This window comes from Anguilla rostrata, chromosome 15 (assembly GCF_018555375.3).
Source record: "Anguilla rostrata isolate EN2019 chromosome 15, ASM1855537v3, whole genome shotgun sequence".
Classification (NCBI taxonomy): Eukaryota; Metazoa; Chordata; class Actinopteri; order Anguilliformes; family Anguillidae; genus Anguilla; species Anguilla rostrata.
In genome coordinates, this window is record NC_057947.1 from 35,362,131 (window position 1) to 35,377,438 (window position 15,308).

The 15,308-nt window shown below is 48.6% G+C and overlaps 2 protein-coding genes and 1 long non-coding RNA gene across 3 annotated transcripts in view; 1 reads left to right on the plus strand and 2 right to left on the minus strand.

Annotated features, from left to right (window-relative positions):
• The window catches only part of clybl (citrate lyase beta like), a 72,904-nt gene extending 70,356 nt beyond the window's left edge, over positions 1 to 2,548 (minus strand). The window contains exon 1 of the mRNA XM_064311250.1: positions 2,403 to 2,548. Within this exon, the coding sequence (XP_064167320.1) occupies positions 2,403 to 2,452 (50 nt within the window). The 5' untranslated portion in view covers positions 2,453 to 2,548. The remainder of the gene's footprint in view (positions 1 to 2,402) is intronic.
• Positions 1,824 to 5,281, plus strand: LOC135241114 (uncharacterized). Its single transcript, XR_010325887.1, has 2 exons — positions 1,824 to 1,993; positions 4,754 to 5,281. It is a non-coding gene; the product is annotated as an uncharacterized LOC135241114 (long non-coding RNA).
• A 164-nt stretch (positions 5,282 to 5,445) lies between these two features.
• Positions 5,446 to 15,308, minus strand: part of tm9sf2 (transmembrane 9 superfamily member 2) — a 23,738-nt gene continuing 13,875 nt past the window's right edge. Inside the window, exons 12-17 of the mRNA XM_064311249.1 lie at positions 14,228 to 14,285; positions 13,310 to 13,469; positions 12,810 to 12,961; positions 11,563 to 11,674; positions 10,720 to 10,891; positions 5,446 to 6,831 (exon numbers count right to left, since the gene is read on the minus strand). Of these exons, the coding sequence (XP_064167319.1) occupies positions 6,764 to 6,831; positions 10,720 to 10,891; positions 11,563 to 11,674; positions 12,810 to 12,961; positions 13,310 to 13,469; positions 14,228 to 14,285 (722 nt within the window). The 3' untranslated portion in view covers positions 5,446 to 6,763. The remainder of the gene's footprint in view (positions 6,832 to 10,719; positions 10,892 to 11,562; positions 11,675 to 12,809; positions 12,962 to 13,309; positions 13,470 to 14,227; positions 14,286 to 15,308) is intronic.

The window sequence follows — 15,308 nt, forward strand, 5'->3', positions numbered from 1 at the left end:
ACTAGGGAAAGAGTGCAAGAATGAGAGCACACTATTAGTTTGGCCTTTTCACAGGAGCCAAATATATATATTTTTTGTGCCAACAATGGGAATGGGAAATCCACCTCTGATTACTGCACAGCACTACTTTCAGAAAGCAGACGCCAAGTGCCTGCGAGCTTTACACAGGCTCTCTTCAATGGAAACGCAGTAAGAGCACACTGCACTTTGGATTTTATAACCTGCGCAGTAAAGCTTTGGCAGGCCGAAAGAGAGGAAGCGGACCATTAGCTTATAGGATCCAGGCCTCGGCTCGGTAATTGACAAGCTCCAGGCTACTTTCATCACTTGTCGACTTCGTACCAGCAGCCAATTTTTCCCCGCAGGACGCCGTAGGATCTCTGACACGGAGGTGTTTGTGACATACCGCAGTCCACCGCGAAGGCCCAGGCCCAGGGCTCCCTCCATTAAAACACAAACAAGCGCATATTCCAGCGCTCAGCCTTCCGAGCGGGCTCCAATTAAGGCCCGGGCACGCTGACCCAGGGGCGGTGTGATCTGCTTCCTGCCCCCGCACAGGAAGACAGCTGAACCCCCGGCGGAAGGTGATTATCCCCAGCGAAGAACGCGCGGCGGCGTCGCCACACACGAACACCAGCAACCGACCAACGGTCCACAGCACGTAAAAAAAAAGGAGAAAAAATCGCGGGCGACTGGAAAAACAATGTGCTCGTTAAAACAAACAGGAAGGCACAAATTATATGTTGCTGCTCACAGAACTAAGGAGGCAGTGCCATTAACTGGCTTAACGTCGTGCCCCACGGTAAGGACTTTCAGGAACGGTTAGCACGCACACACACATTAAAACTGACACGCTCTCACGCGCACAACCAGTACACATGACGGGGGACGTTGTGACAGCCTCTTCACGCCGCAGATTAGGGGGGCAGTCGTGTCTGCTGTGCCTCTGGAAACCCATGCGCCCCGAATTAAAAGCACCTGGTGCCACGCTCCGATGACCGACGTGGACAGATTACTTGAACCTTAAAACCGTGCTTATTTTGTAATTGACATTTAAACTGTTTGAAGTTCCTCATTAAAGTTTCTTGAAAAAAATTAGGTGCAGATGTATAAACCTAATAATTTACTGTACTGGGTGACTAAGAATTTTTATAAAGCCTGGCTGCCCTTTGGTATAATTATTATAAAAAGAAATTAATAGGAAAACAACCAAATGTGTTTCATGTTAGACCTATGTTATTTCATGCCCATATTCATCATAACCCTACCTCAATGTTTTGGATTAACTGGTCAAGTATAGTGTATAAACAATCCCAATTTTAAAGTTTGTCTAAATTTACTGATAAAAAAAGATAAGACTAGAACTCAATCTTTCATTTGAAAAGAGATTGCAGCCGTGAGACTGTTTATGCCAATGTGCTTTCACATTTAATGACACAGAATTAATTGTGCTTTCACATTTAATGACACAGGTTAATTTATGAGCTGTGTACAAATCAGATAATGTAATTTTCTTTTTGATTTTCTAAAATGAGAAAAAGGTGTATTCCATCAGACTAATGCTTTATTGCCCAGGCCTTGCTGGAAAGCCCTTTTTGGGGTGCCAACTTGGAAAAGATGTGGGGAACATGCAATGTGTTCAATAAAAATGCTCATAAAAGAAATGATTTAGCACTTTATTATTAACTATTAATTATTGTTCTGATTGAGAGCGAGCTTAAAATGGGCCTTGTCTGTTCGTTTAATATTCACTTGTCCGATTACATTATAATTTTATCGTTGTGGGGTCACTGAACATTAGAGCTGCAAAGGGCCATAGTGGGGCAGGAGAAGGTGGTGATTACAGACTTCACTGTACAGTACATGTCAAGCGTGGACCGGCACAACCCAATCACCACCGCACGGCTGTGTGCGTTCGGCTCAGGTCCGAGCGTTCACCCGCTCGGCTTGGGAATCGATATTTGGACAGCAGCAGCGAAGTCAACAAACTTTTGTAAAAGCTACAACATTTCAGGCCATTTGCACGATGCAACAATACACGTGACTCAAAGTTTGAAAGCGTTGTCGTTCAACGTAGGCGTTTGTGGTGTCGTATTTTACGAAACAATGTGAGTATGTTTGAAAACACATTTCCAAGCGCCTGACCATATTAAAGAGGGTTTACAAACAATAACAGATCGAAAGGCGCAATTAAATAGCGGCTTGCTACACTGTTGACAAGTTAGCTTACCAAACACAGCAGTGCTTTTCAATCTCAATGTCATAAACAAACGACCTTCTTACAGAAAAAAAACTGGGCGCAGTTGGGCTATAGTTCCACGTCATTGCACACCCACTCACATGAACACAAAAAATGAATCGTTTAAATTTGCAGACTAAAATGTGAGTGGAAACAGACTTACTGCAAGTCAATTCGCCGTAAGATGCGGATGCCACCGATGGAGCTCGCCATCTTTCTTTTTTTCAGAAACGGAGAATGATTGGCCGAAATTGCTGTTCTGGGGGATATTTAAAGAACTCTGATTGGGCTATACAACACAAGGGGCGTAGCTACGCAGCCGCTTCAGTTATCAAAGGTGCAGCGATTTGAATTTGTTCCATGCAGTATTTCTTGTAGTAGTGAACAACGTCATTTAACTACAGAAAGTTTTGACGCTCACAAACAGTGAAACTACGGTGGCTACAGTGAAACATATTTAAACAGACAACCGGTTACAACACAATACAACACAGCAAGCTATACCTAAATACACTAGCCTATGAAATAAATTAATAAAACTGAGTGTACTTTTATTTCGCAGATAAGCTGGCGAACCAGTTGGTCTTTTACCTAGGTACAATTTACAGTTGTGCAAAATTGCCGTTGCATTTGAAATAACAGCAACGTAATATCAATAACAGGTCTTGAAAATATGCATTATTCGCGAGAAGGCGAGTGAAACGCGCGATATTCCTTTTATGAGATTTTAAATCCTATTCTGGGCACGAAACAAAAGGGTGCAGGCTTAAATAAATGGCATCGATATATTGGTTATTTCAATTTACCACGTGTACCACTAAGCTCGTAACCAACGCATGTATGTTTTGTTCTATTTATTTAACCCCCATTGCACGTTTATCCTACGCTGCCACATTATTGGTGGGTATGTGCCGCTGGCAGGTTACGGGACATCAAGACAGTTGCACCCCAGTTGGATGAAGACCGCGCACCAGCGGTGACTTACCCGTATCGCCGCCAGCCCGGTCCAAAGTGTGTGTTACAAATGACACTGAATATCTGCCATGATTGAAGCCAGCATGGGGTTTCTCTCTAAATGTCAAGCGCCGTGGGCGAGGTGTTTATGTGTTGCAGCACGTGCGCGCGCGCGCACACTTTGGCGCGGAACGGAACATTTCTCATTGTGCCGCAGACACATAGTCGGGATTAAAACTGCATGTGATTCGCAAAAATAAATTAAACCAATTCAACAAAAATACATAATTAATACATCGATGTTATGCCTTCTGTGCTGCCAAACACAATTGAAAACATACTATTTTGCAGACTTTTATAGCTGTCGAAGGTAAACCTAAGAGTCATACAATCATCTGACTAAACATTTGACGTACATTTTCAAATAAACACACCATGAATATATTACAATAATAAAAATATATCAGTCATATCTGGTCTGAAATAAATAAGATTAAACCTGAACCTCATAATCGATACATTATTGTTAAAAAGATCAGAACCCCTATTGAGCAGACTGAGAATGTGAAGAAGGGATCTACCTAAACGAGAGGGATAATTTGGGAGAGCCTACAAGCTGCTTAGAGTAAAGAGGTGAAAAATTATTAGCACATCTCTGGTTAAGATTTTGAGAAGTGAATTTTCAACCCAATTTTTTTTTTTAAGTCAAGGATTGTGCAGAGCAAGAAACGACCAAAGGTGCAAACCAGTTCTGCTGCTGCTGTAAGCGGAGGAAACAAATCAACAAGACGTATGTTTAGAGAGAAAAAAGCAGGAATACAGAGCCTATTTGTTTTTAGCAGAAGGTGGTGTAATGGGTCAGATAAAAGAGCAACTTTAAGGTACCAATGCATCATCAATAAACCCACACAGGACACCTGCAGCGAACACAATTTTGTTCATTGTTTTTGTGAGAAGAAATGTAAAATTTTGGCAAAAAAAAAACTAACAAAAATACTGCTGAGAAAGATGTTCAGACTGAACAGAATGCTGTCATCTCTCCCCGTAAGACAAAACGAGACAGATTGTTTCCTGTAAAACCATCAATATTAGCCTCACTGATACCATTTAACATGAATGATTTATTGCAACTTTAAGTTATGCATTTGAATGAACTTCACTACTGAAATGGATGCACCACGCTCACTCCAAATAATTTAGCCTACCCAGACAAACTTACAAAGGTTTTGTACTAAACATCCACTTTGCTGTAATCTATTTTCTCATAGTGCCAGTCAGCAGGTCCATTAGCATTTAACTTGCTGGTTGAGTTTTCATGTTTTTCTAAAGGAGGCTTTTCTTAATGTGCAGGTGCTAGACAGGCGTGTTATATATTCATATTACAAATGTAAACAATGTAGTTTTAAAATTCCACTCAAGGGTTACTTGGAAACTACTACAGCCTACCCCCCCCCCCCCACCACCCCTTCACCCCTCCCCCAATCCTTTCATCCTACACAATTGTCATCTCCTAATCCAGTTTTGATAGCATTTGGCACACACTCTTTGGTTCACAGCGAGATATGCCACTTCTTTTCTGGTCTCCCCCCCGAGGAAACCACGGAGTGCAGGAAGAGAGCCAGAGCGGCTGAGGAGGCAGGGTGCTGGAGGACCCGGAACAATGACTTTCCCATTCCAGGCACAGGCGGAGCAGCCTGCAGCGGATCAAGATATGTTTTATGTCCCGAGAGATCTAGAGGACTGATAGCATCTTCACTTTTTAAAAGTTGTATTTTTTGCGTCTTGGTCTTGCGGTGATTTGATGTCCTCTTTCTTGGTGGCTGATTTTAAACTGATACAAAATACATATTCACTCTTCCACCCCCCCCTTTACCGCTCCATTAAAATTCTGTGGTGCAAATGCCCAGTGAGTCACAGCCACTAGTGTTTGAAGTCTCTGATGTTTGGGCTCATTAAAAATCCTGAAATGGTGCCAAAGCTGGAACACGAGATTAACAGGACAATAAAAGAATGACGAAAAAAATTATGGATAGCAAGCACTACCCTAACCCTGCCATTTGCAATAAACAAATTATTTCTGTTCCCCAATTTTAATTTCTCATTATACTGTGACTTAATAAAAAGAAGTGATTTGATGTTCAGATATTTTATCTGCTTAACTGTATAATTGATTAGATATACACAGCTATGATATTCATATTCTTCATCCAAAAAGAGAGACAAAAACAACATGAAACAAACCACAGTCGGTATTCTTCTACGCTCACATACATAAAACATTTATTGTATCCAGAACAAAATTTTAAAAGTAAACATTCATGCGTAGAAAAGAAAAAAAAAAATCACATTCATGTGTGAAATCTGTGTTTGTCTGAAGGGTGGGGCCTGGGAGGAAGGCCAACAGCCAATCAGACGAAAGTCGCAGCTCTGACGAATCAGACGGCAACGCTGAGCGTCATTGCCGGCTGTCTTAATCCGAGGGAAAATCCCATCACACAAATGTCAGTGTATCGGTTATGAAACCCTGACATTTAGACCCTTTCCCCCATCCTCTCCCCACCTCCTCCCCCGCTTTGTGCTTTTCCGGAAGCAGGTGAGCTTCCATTTTTGGAATTTATCCCACACGTATCTTCTAAAGATAGCTCCACTCCACTCGACAGGTACAGATTTCCAATAATGAACATTCTGATGTTTATTCGATCCGCTCTATTATTTACAACTGAATAAGCGACACCAAAAAGTCAAACTATTCATCTCAACCTAATGTGTTTAATGAGATCATGTACACAGAAATTCCAACATAATTTCTATGACCTTTCGGCAAGAATCTGAATAAAAAAATCAGGAGGACTGCAGCAAGATTGAACTATCTGTACAACATTTATAACTGTAAATTTACAAATCAACGAACGCACAAGGCACAAAGAACTGCAGAGGGAAGAAACACACGCATTAACGGAAGCAGCAAAAACATAAGTTAAAAAAGGATGCAGATTCCAATGAATTCGTACACCAATAAAACGAATGTAAAATAAGGAACCAAGCGGACTTCTGTGTCTTGCATGTGAAATACGAGGACGAAAATAACATGTTAAAAGCCGCAGTCTTTCCACAAACGGGCTGAATTCTAATAACACTCATTTCACATCTTTCTCAGCGTTAGAAAAAATATTTACAATAATATTTATGTCACCAGACTCACCGCAAAGGTTAGATGGTGCTGAAATGTTATCGATCGATGCCAATAGACTTGCAGGCTTAATCAAACTTCACATTAGCAGAATGCATGTAATATTTACAAAGTCCGAGCTCAACGCATTCCTGATTGGTAGTGCTGGACGATGCGGCATTTCATACGCAAATCGCGGAATTTGGACAGTAGCTTCGCACTCCTTGCATGATAATAAAGAGCGAATTTGTGTTGCATTTGGAAATGTCAGGCACTCTCAGTCTGGAGCCGATTGTGTTCGCTACGGAACCACAGCCAGGCCAGGGGATCCAGAGAAGCACACACTTCTGCACGTTCAGATGCCCGTAAGGCGGATGGTCTGTTCGCTGCTGTGAGCTCCATCAGTCCACTTTGACCACGCTGTAGATCTTAGTCACGAACCAGAAGCAGGCGAAGAAGCCGATCGTTCCTGTGGAAAAAACACAGAAGAATTAAATCTGGCTCGCCATCGCAAACACGCAACAAACAAACGACGACAGAACGTGTTAAACTACACGCGTGAACAAACAACTGCTCTAACCACACAAGTGCTTTGAGCATATGTTCCATCATCTTCCAAACAGTCTGTTTTTTTAAATAAACTTAAGTTTTCATTTATGAATAAAAGATGTCGCTAGTCATGCCTAATGAGTTAATTACTTGGTTAAAAGACCCAAGTCATACATTTTACAATAATTTGGTGCTTTGGCTTAAAGAGCATGACTTAAATGTGATTCTTCAAAACCATTCCATGAGCTGGGATAAGTTTCAGACTGATCCAATCACACGTACACTGCTTATATTACAATTGCTAAAAAGCAAGCATGCAAAACAAAAATAGCCATCTAGAGTCACAACCTGAAAGGAGTGAATGATAAGTCATTGGTAAGATGTAGTGCATCTCAATTTTAATTAACATGCATATTCTCACACATATTTTGTGTACTGCTGGTGAAATCCAGTCGGGGGGAAAAAAAACCACTTCAATACCTTTTCCAAACATCTGGTTTTAAACGGAAACCCTTAGTCGGGCCACTTATATCGCAGGCCTGTGTCTCAACATTAATCATTAATTTTTTAGAGGACTTGACATTTGGGATTCTGCTCCACTTGAAAAGCTAGCTGTAAATAATTGAAGACTGTTTATTTATTTATTCCAAAATAAACTGTGTAATGCTGACATTTGATATCTCTGTACCTGAACATGCGAAGCTCAAGATTACACCAGAGCCAATGGCCAAAAATTATATTAAAACAAAAAGGTATAAAATTGTAACTAAACACGTCCATGACCAAACAGGTTCAAAGGCTTTTGTCCCAGTGATTCTTCTGTCTGAAACCTGCCAGAACAGATCCTTCAGTCATGACAAACCACAGCATTCTGGGATTTGATGTTCTGCAGAATCGGCAACAGAAGTCAGCTCCCCTAAGTCCTCTAACGACGGCAACAGCACACATCATAACAGCTCAGGAGTAATGGAGAGCCGGTCTAAAATGTGAAACAGGACACCGTGTCGTAAACGCCGTCCATCGAGAGCGTGGCCAGCGCCCACGACGCGGAAACCGTGACGACGGGAAGGCCTAATCGCTGCCTTCTCGCATTAGCGGGAATCTCACTCTGCGCGCGCGAGGACAGCACAGCTCGGACGGGACGGGGTGGAGAGAGGGGGCGCATGGGGACGCAGCTCGGACGGGACGGGTGGAGAGAGGGGGCGCGCGGGGACAGCGCAGCTCGGACGGGACGGGTGGAGAGAGGGGCGCGGGGACAGCGCAGCTCGGACGGGACGGAGTGGAGAGAGGGGGCGCGGGGACAGCACAGCTCGGATGGGACGGAGTGGAGAGAGGGGGCGCGTGGGGACAGCGCAGCTCGGACGGGACGGAGTGGAGAGAGGGGGCGCGGGGACAGCGCAGCTCGGACGGGACGGAGTGGAGAGAGGGGGCGCGGGGACAGCGCAGCTCGGACGGGACGGAGTGGAGAGGGGGGCGGGGACAGCTCGGACGGGACGGAGTGGAGGCAGGGGCGGGGACAGGGGCTCGGACGGGACGGATGGAGAGAGGGCGCCGGTGCTCGACGGGACTGGGATCCGAGACAGCGCCTCGCGGGACCAGTGAGTAGAGGGGCGCGTGGGACACGCAGCTCGACAGAGACGGACAGGGTGGGGGCGGGCGGACAGAAAGGGGGTGTTGGGTAACGTGGCTCGGATGGGACAGGATGGAGGGGGAGCGCTTGGTAACCCGCCCCGGCCCGTCTCCAGCGCCTGCCCCGCACTGGGAATCCCGAATGATATCATGAGCGCTCCTTCACGCTCCCCGGGCCAGTGATGTTTTACCGACTCATTGACTGCGATACCTCGCCGCGCACCCAGCTGCGAATCAGAGCGGCCCTCAGGGGCCCCGCGGCCGCCCCCCCGCTGCGGCTGACCAATGACCCGGAAGGGGACGTGAGGGGGGGGGGAGCCAGCGCCCCGAGCATGTGCCTCTCTGACAGAGCAGCAGGGCACCGTCAAAAAGCATCCTGCACAAACCCCAGACCTCAGACCCCCAGACCCCAGACCCCCAGACCCCAGACCCCCAGACCCCAGACCCCCAGACCACGCCGGGCTCAGCGGACGAGTACGCCGCGATCCCCCCCTGTAACCCCCCCCCCCCGTCTTTTCACAGCGCGTATCGCCGCCGCACGCAGACCGCGGGGGGACGTGAGGGGGGGGCAGGGCCACGCCCGGAAGCACATTCAGGCCTTCGGACAAGCAGTGCGAGGCCACCACGTCGCATTCCCGGAGAAGCAGAGCTGCAGACCACGTGCCGTCGCTCAGGAGGAACGAGTGCAGACCCCAGTGTCCGCTTGCTTTGCGGAGGAAGCAGTAGCTGCACCCCAGTGCCGTTCGCTGCGCGGAGGAAGCAGAGTGCAGACCGTGCGTGCTTAGGAGGGCAGAGTGCAACCCACAGTGCCGTCGCTTAGAGGCACGAGCTGCAGCACAGTGCCGTTCGCTTTACGGGAGGAAGCAGAGCTGCAGACCCACAGTGCCGTTCGCTTTACGGGAGGAAGCAGAGCTGCAGACCCACAGTGCCGTTCGCTGGAGAAACGTGAGCTACTCCAACGCTTAAAAATAAATATATAAAAATGTGCCCGCAAAGGAACACAGGCACACTGGTACATCTCCACTACAGTCTTCTGCTGACTGCAGGCTTTTTTCCAACTGAAATCCTACAATTAAAATGGCATTAATAATAATAAAAAAAGGTAAAGGAAACTGATTAAAATCATACAGAAATCACGGACCGCTGAACTGCCGAATGAATCAGCTCGTTTCCAGAGGACGGCCCAGGTGTGCCAGGGGGGCTGAAGGGCTGAGAAGACAAACAGGACGGAGCCGTGTGACGCTTACGAGGCTAACGAGGGGGAGCGGCTCCCGCTCACTTACAGGAAACCACGCGACGCAGCGTCTGGTCCTTACTGCAGCGTCTGGTCCTTACTGCAGCGTCTGGTCCTTACTGCAGGACCCGACCAAACGTGCTCATAACCAAGGGCCCGGTCACCTGACACACCACCGTGAACACACAGCCAGGTTCACAGGCTCTCCTGTCACTCAGCTTACAATATACACTTAATATCTCCATACGCAGGCGTGGGCATATGCTGTATTATTATGCAAATGACCACGTGTACTCTGAACAAAACTAATCACCATGGATACACACAGAAGAGTCACGCATCCCACTTATTCCACTGCACAGAACTTGTGTGCTGAAACACTGAACCACTGGCCTTCTCCTGACTGCTTCTCCATCACTGAGTCTGCTCTGAGAGTATGGAACCTTCCAGCAGCCAATGGCATTTCTACACATTAATCCAGCAGCCAATGGCGTTTTTACACGTTAATCCAGCAGCCAATGGCATTTCGCCACACTGCTCCAGCAGCCAATGACATTTCTCCTCACTGCTCCAGCAGCCAATGGCGTTTCTACACGCTACTCCAGCAGCCAATGGCGTTTCTCCCCACTGTTCTAGTGATAAAAACACAAGCAGCGGTGGTGTAGATTAGGCACTCAGTGACCCGGCAACCTCACCCACGCCGTACATTAGCCAAATCTCCGGAAACGGGTTTAAGGGCTTTTCTGCTCCCTCTCACTTCATTTAACCGCGTTAATGAGCGGCTCTCTCTACCCCCCCCATCCCCCCCGTCTAACCGCCACCGTCCGGGGGGAGGGGGGCACGGGGGACACAGCGGCGGGAAACCAGGGGTGACAGGAGCAAAAAAAAAGACAAAATGAAAGGACAGTAAAAGCACTTTTGATTGGAGAAGATCAGAGCGCCTACCGGTGAAGAGGAAGAAGATGAGAGCCATGATGGTGGTGTAGCCGAAGTAGAGGATGGTGCTGGCCAGCCCGGTGATCTGCAGCTTGGAGAAGAAGTAGTGCACGGCGTACACCAGGAAGTACACGGCGGTGAAGCCGCTGGTCAGGAAGGAGCGCCACTGCCAGTGGTAGTCCTGCGTGCGCACAGCAACAACGTGGCTTTACCACAGGGCAGCAGGAAGTACACACAGGCCAGGTCGGCCCACACAGCAACGACACGGCTTTACCACAGGGTAGCAGGAAGTACACAGGCCAGGTGGACTTTAACGACTCACAGGGATTAAACACACACCCTTCTGTGCAGATGCCTGCAGCATGACCTGCTTTCAGACAGGCAATCGCTCCAAATATTCTCTCTGTGCCACTGGACAGTCTACCAAATAACACTGCAGGGACCTAGAATTCTAAAGTTAAGTAGCTAGGATTCAAACCTGCAACCTCCCTGTTCCAGACTAGCTTTCCTAAGCGCTGTGCCTCCCATGTGTCCACACTAACTCTTGAACCCTGGGCTGGGTGACTGTTGGAGGGGGCTTCCTCTCTGACCCTGGGCTGGGTGACAGTGGGAGGGGGCGGGGCTTATTGTAGAACCCTGGGCTGGGTGACAGTGGGAGGGGGCGGGGCTTACTGTCAAACTCTGGGCTGGGTGACAGTGGGACGGGGCAGAGCTTTCTCTCGAACACTAGGCTGGGTAACAGTGGGAGGGGGTGGGGCTTCCTGTCGAACCCTGGGCGGGGTAACAGTGGGAGGGGGCGGGGCTTCCTGTCGAACCCTGGGTGGGGTAACAGTGGGAGGGGGCGGGGCTTACCTCTGCACACAGGTGGAAGTAGCACAGGAGGACGGTGGCCTCAGAGCACGTGATCACCAGGATGATGAAGACCAGGAAGAGAAATCCGAACATGTAGTACATCTGGTGTGACCTGGGGGGGGGGGGGGGGGAGGTTACGCCCGTTAAACACACAGCGAATAGCCCCACCGCAGCGTGAGCGGGGCGCAGGAGGGGCGTCCACACCTGGAGCAGCCCACTCACCAGGTGACTCAGCGCGGGAAACTAACGCAGTCAGACGGCTGAGAGCAGCGCTTTTTTGATCAGAAACCATGGCAATAAAATGAAAACATCTTCAACTGAAACACGTGGGTCAACTTGACTGAATTCTCAAATCACTGCAGAAGAAATAAGTGTCCATAGAACTTTATTTTGAAATAGCTTGGTTGGAGTCAACTCCATTTCATTTCAGTCAGTCTTGCAAATGAACTGATATTCAACCCATAAATCTTTAAATCATGATGGAATACTGAAGTTCATTTCCTGAATCGACTGAATGGAAAAGAAATTGACCCCAACCCTGCCAGAGACACACAGAGACACACACACAGACACACAGAGACACACAGACACACACACAGAGAGACACAGACACACACAGAGATACACACAGAGACACACAGAGACACACAGAGACACACACACAGACACACACAGAGACACACAGAGACACACAGACACACACACAGAGAGACACAGACACACACAGAGATACACACAGAGACACACAGAGACACACACACAGACACACACAGAGACACACAGAGACACACACAGACACACACAGACACACACACAGACACACAGAGACACACAGAGACACACACAGACACACACAGAGACACAGAGACAGAGAGAGAGACACAGAGACACACAGCACACACACACACACACACAGAGACACAGAGACAGAGAGAGAGAGACACAGAGACACACAGACACACACACACACAGACACAGAGACACAGAGAGAGAGAGAGAGAGAGAGAGAGAGAGACACACACACACACACACACACACACACACACAGAGGCACAGGGAGTATCACTGGAAAGCTGACTGCTGGTGTCGGAGAGCAGCTCACCGTGCTCTTTGAGTCAGAGTGCGTTAGGGTAGCCTGGAGGAGGGGATCCCCCACTGACCCCTCCACGCCCCCCCCCCCCCGCTGCCCCCCCATGTCGCCCCCCCACCCCCCACCCCCGCCCCCCCCACGCTGCGCGGCGGCTCACCAGATGCTGTTGAGGATGAAGAAGAGCTGGATGAAGATGCAGCCGAACGGCAGGATGCCGCCCATGACGATGCCGGGGAGGGGCCGGGTGTAGAAGGACTGTTCCGGAATCTGCCGGGGGATCTGGTTGGTGCGCACCGGGTGCTCGATCCCCTGAAACCGCGAAGGAGGGGGGGGGGCTCTCACGTCTGGATTCAGCCCCGTCTCACACAACACCCCAGCACCAAGGAGCCTGTACTCAACCCTCACAGTCTGCTACTAGCCCTTAACTTTCACTCCAATGGATACGGCAGACATCTGTGAAACCGCTGAATTGGCATTGCTGAATCTCCAGAAAAACGTACAGTGAATAAAAATAATAACAATAGCAATAATTATAATACAATTAATTTATATAGCGTTCATAGAATTAAGCTAGTGAGTGCAGTTTGTCAGTGGTAATGGCGGGGGGTGGGGGTGGGGGGGGGGGGCCCGGTTAGACGCCCGCTCTGGTAGACTCACGCTCTTCTTGAAGCCGAAGTACGCCCCGATGAAGGTGAGCGGCACGGAGATGCAGAACCAGAGCGCCAGGATGGCCACCAGCGTGCCGAAGGGCATGGCCGCCGAGGAGCCCTCGCCCCACAGGATCAGGTTCATCACGAAGAAGTCCGCGAACACGATGCTGGAGCGGGACGGGGGCGCACGCGTCAGCAAGGCCGGACACAGGCGCAGCTACGCCCCCACGCGGCCCGAATCTCTCTCTGTCCCGTCCCATCACACCGCACCACATAACCACGCCCATCCATCAGCACCACATAACCACGCCCATCCATCAGCACCACATAACCACACCCATCCATCAGCGCCACATAACCACGCCCATCCATCAGCACCACATAACCACACCCATCCATCAGCACCACATAACCACGCCCATCCATCAGCGCCACATAACCACGCCCATCCATCAGCACCACATAACCACGCCCATCCATCTCTACGCAAAACGGGTCTGAACCCCCAAATACACACAGCCGGGAATATCACAAAGCCCCACAGCATGTTTACTATTCTCATTTGGATTGACAAGAAAGAAAGGAGTGAGACTGGAAGTGAAACGCTGCGTTCAGACCAGCTTCACCGAGTAGTGGAATGATCATTAAAACCTCATTATGACCAAACACCAGTCAGAAGCAGAATCTCAGTCATCCAGTATTATTCTACATTATTCTTAAAAATTCCACAATATTAATTTCCTGACATACAAGTGATACTCATTTATGACAGGTACAGAAAGAGCATTTGCTAGATAAACTGAGAAGGCGCGTGTAACAGCTCAAGCGATCTCGCTACAAGTGCTCCTGTTCCTGCCAGCGCAAGTTGTGCTATGAATATAATACACTGCACGTTCGCACCTTTCCGATATAAATACTCACTCACCCTGGGCACAGGAAAGCTGTCAGCAGAACATTTGTTTTCCATTTTTCACCACCGAAGGCTGTTAAAGAGCAGAAAAAATATGACAGGGTGTTAAAAAAGTGCACCGACACTTCATTTTAAAGAAAGCACACCGACAGTATTCTGCCCTCAGAAACCTGTCAGCAGCCTAACAGATGGGCTCTGAAAAAGCAGCCATTCATTTTCTACCACTTTATGATCCTTAATCCAAAGCAAATCCTCTACAGGCTCATTTAGGCCACACATGACCAAACATGCACCCACCGACAGACATTCACACACAACCCAATGACAGATTTAGCATTACAACCGCTCTATTTAAAATTAAACACAAGTAACTACTCCCATAAACCCATTCACACTGGCAATGTTATACAAGTGCACAGGGCAGTAGGGACCGCTTACTGCACCAAGCCCCTGCTAACAGAGGTGAGGTCCTTTCCTGGCCCCTATGAATCATGGGAAATAAAGAGGGCAGAGGGATTGGCCTGTAAACAGTCGCACCTTAGCCCCACACTAACCGGACCACACCAGGCCAATCAGCTCATTGAGGACCACACCAGGCCAATCAGCTCACTGAGGACCACACCAGGCCAATCAGCTCACTGAGGACCACACCAGGCCAATCAGCTCACTGAGGACCACACCAGGCCAATCAGCTCACTGAGGACCACACCAGGCCAATCAGCTCACTGAGGACCACACCAGGCCAATCAGCTCACTGAGGACCACACCAGGCCAATCAGCTCACTGAGGACCACACCAGGCCAATCAGCTCACTGAGGACCACACCAGGCCAATCAGCTCACTGAGGACCACACCAGGCCAATCAGCTCACTGAGGACCACACCAGGACAATCAGCTCACTGAGGACCACACCAGGACAATCAGCTCACTGAGGACCACACCAGGACAATCAGCTCACTGAGGACCACACCAGGCCAATCAGCTCACTGAGGACCACACCAGGCCAATCAGCTCCCTGAGGACCACACCAGGCCAATCAGCTCACTGAGGACCACACCAGGCCAATCAGCTCACTGAGGACCACACCAGGCCAATC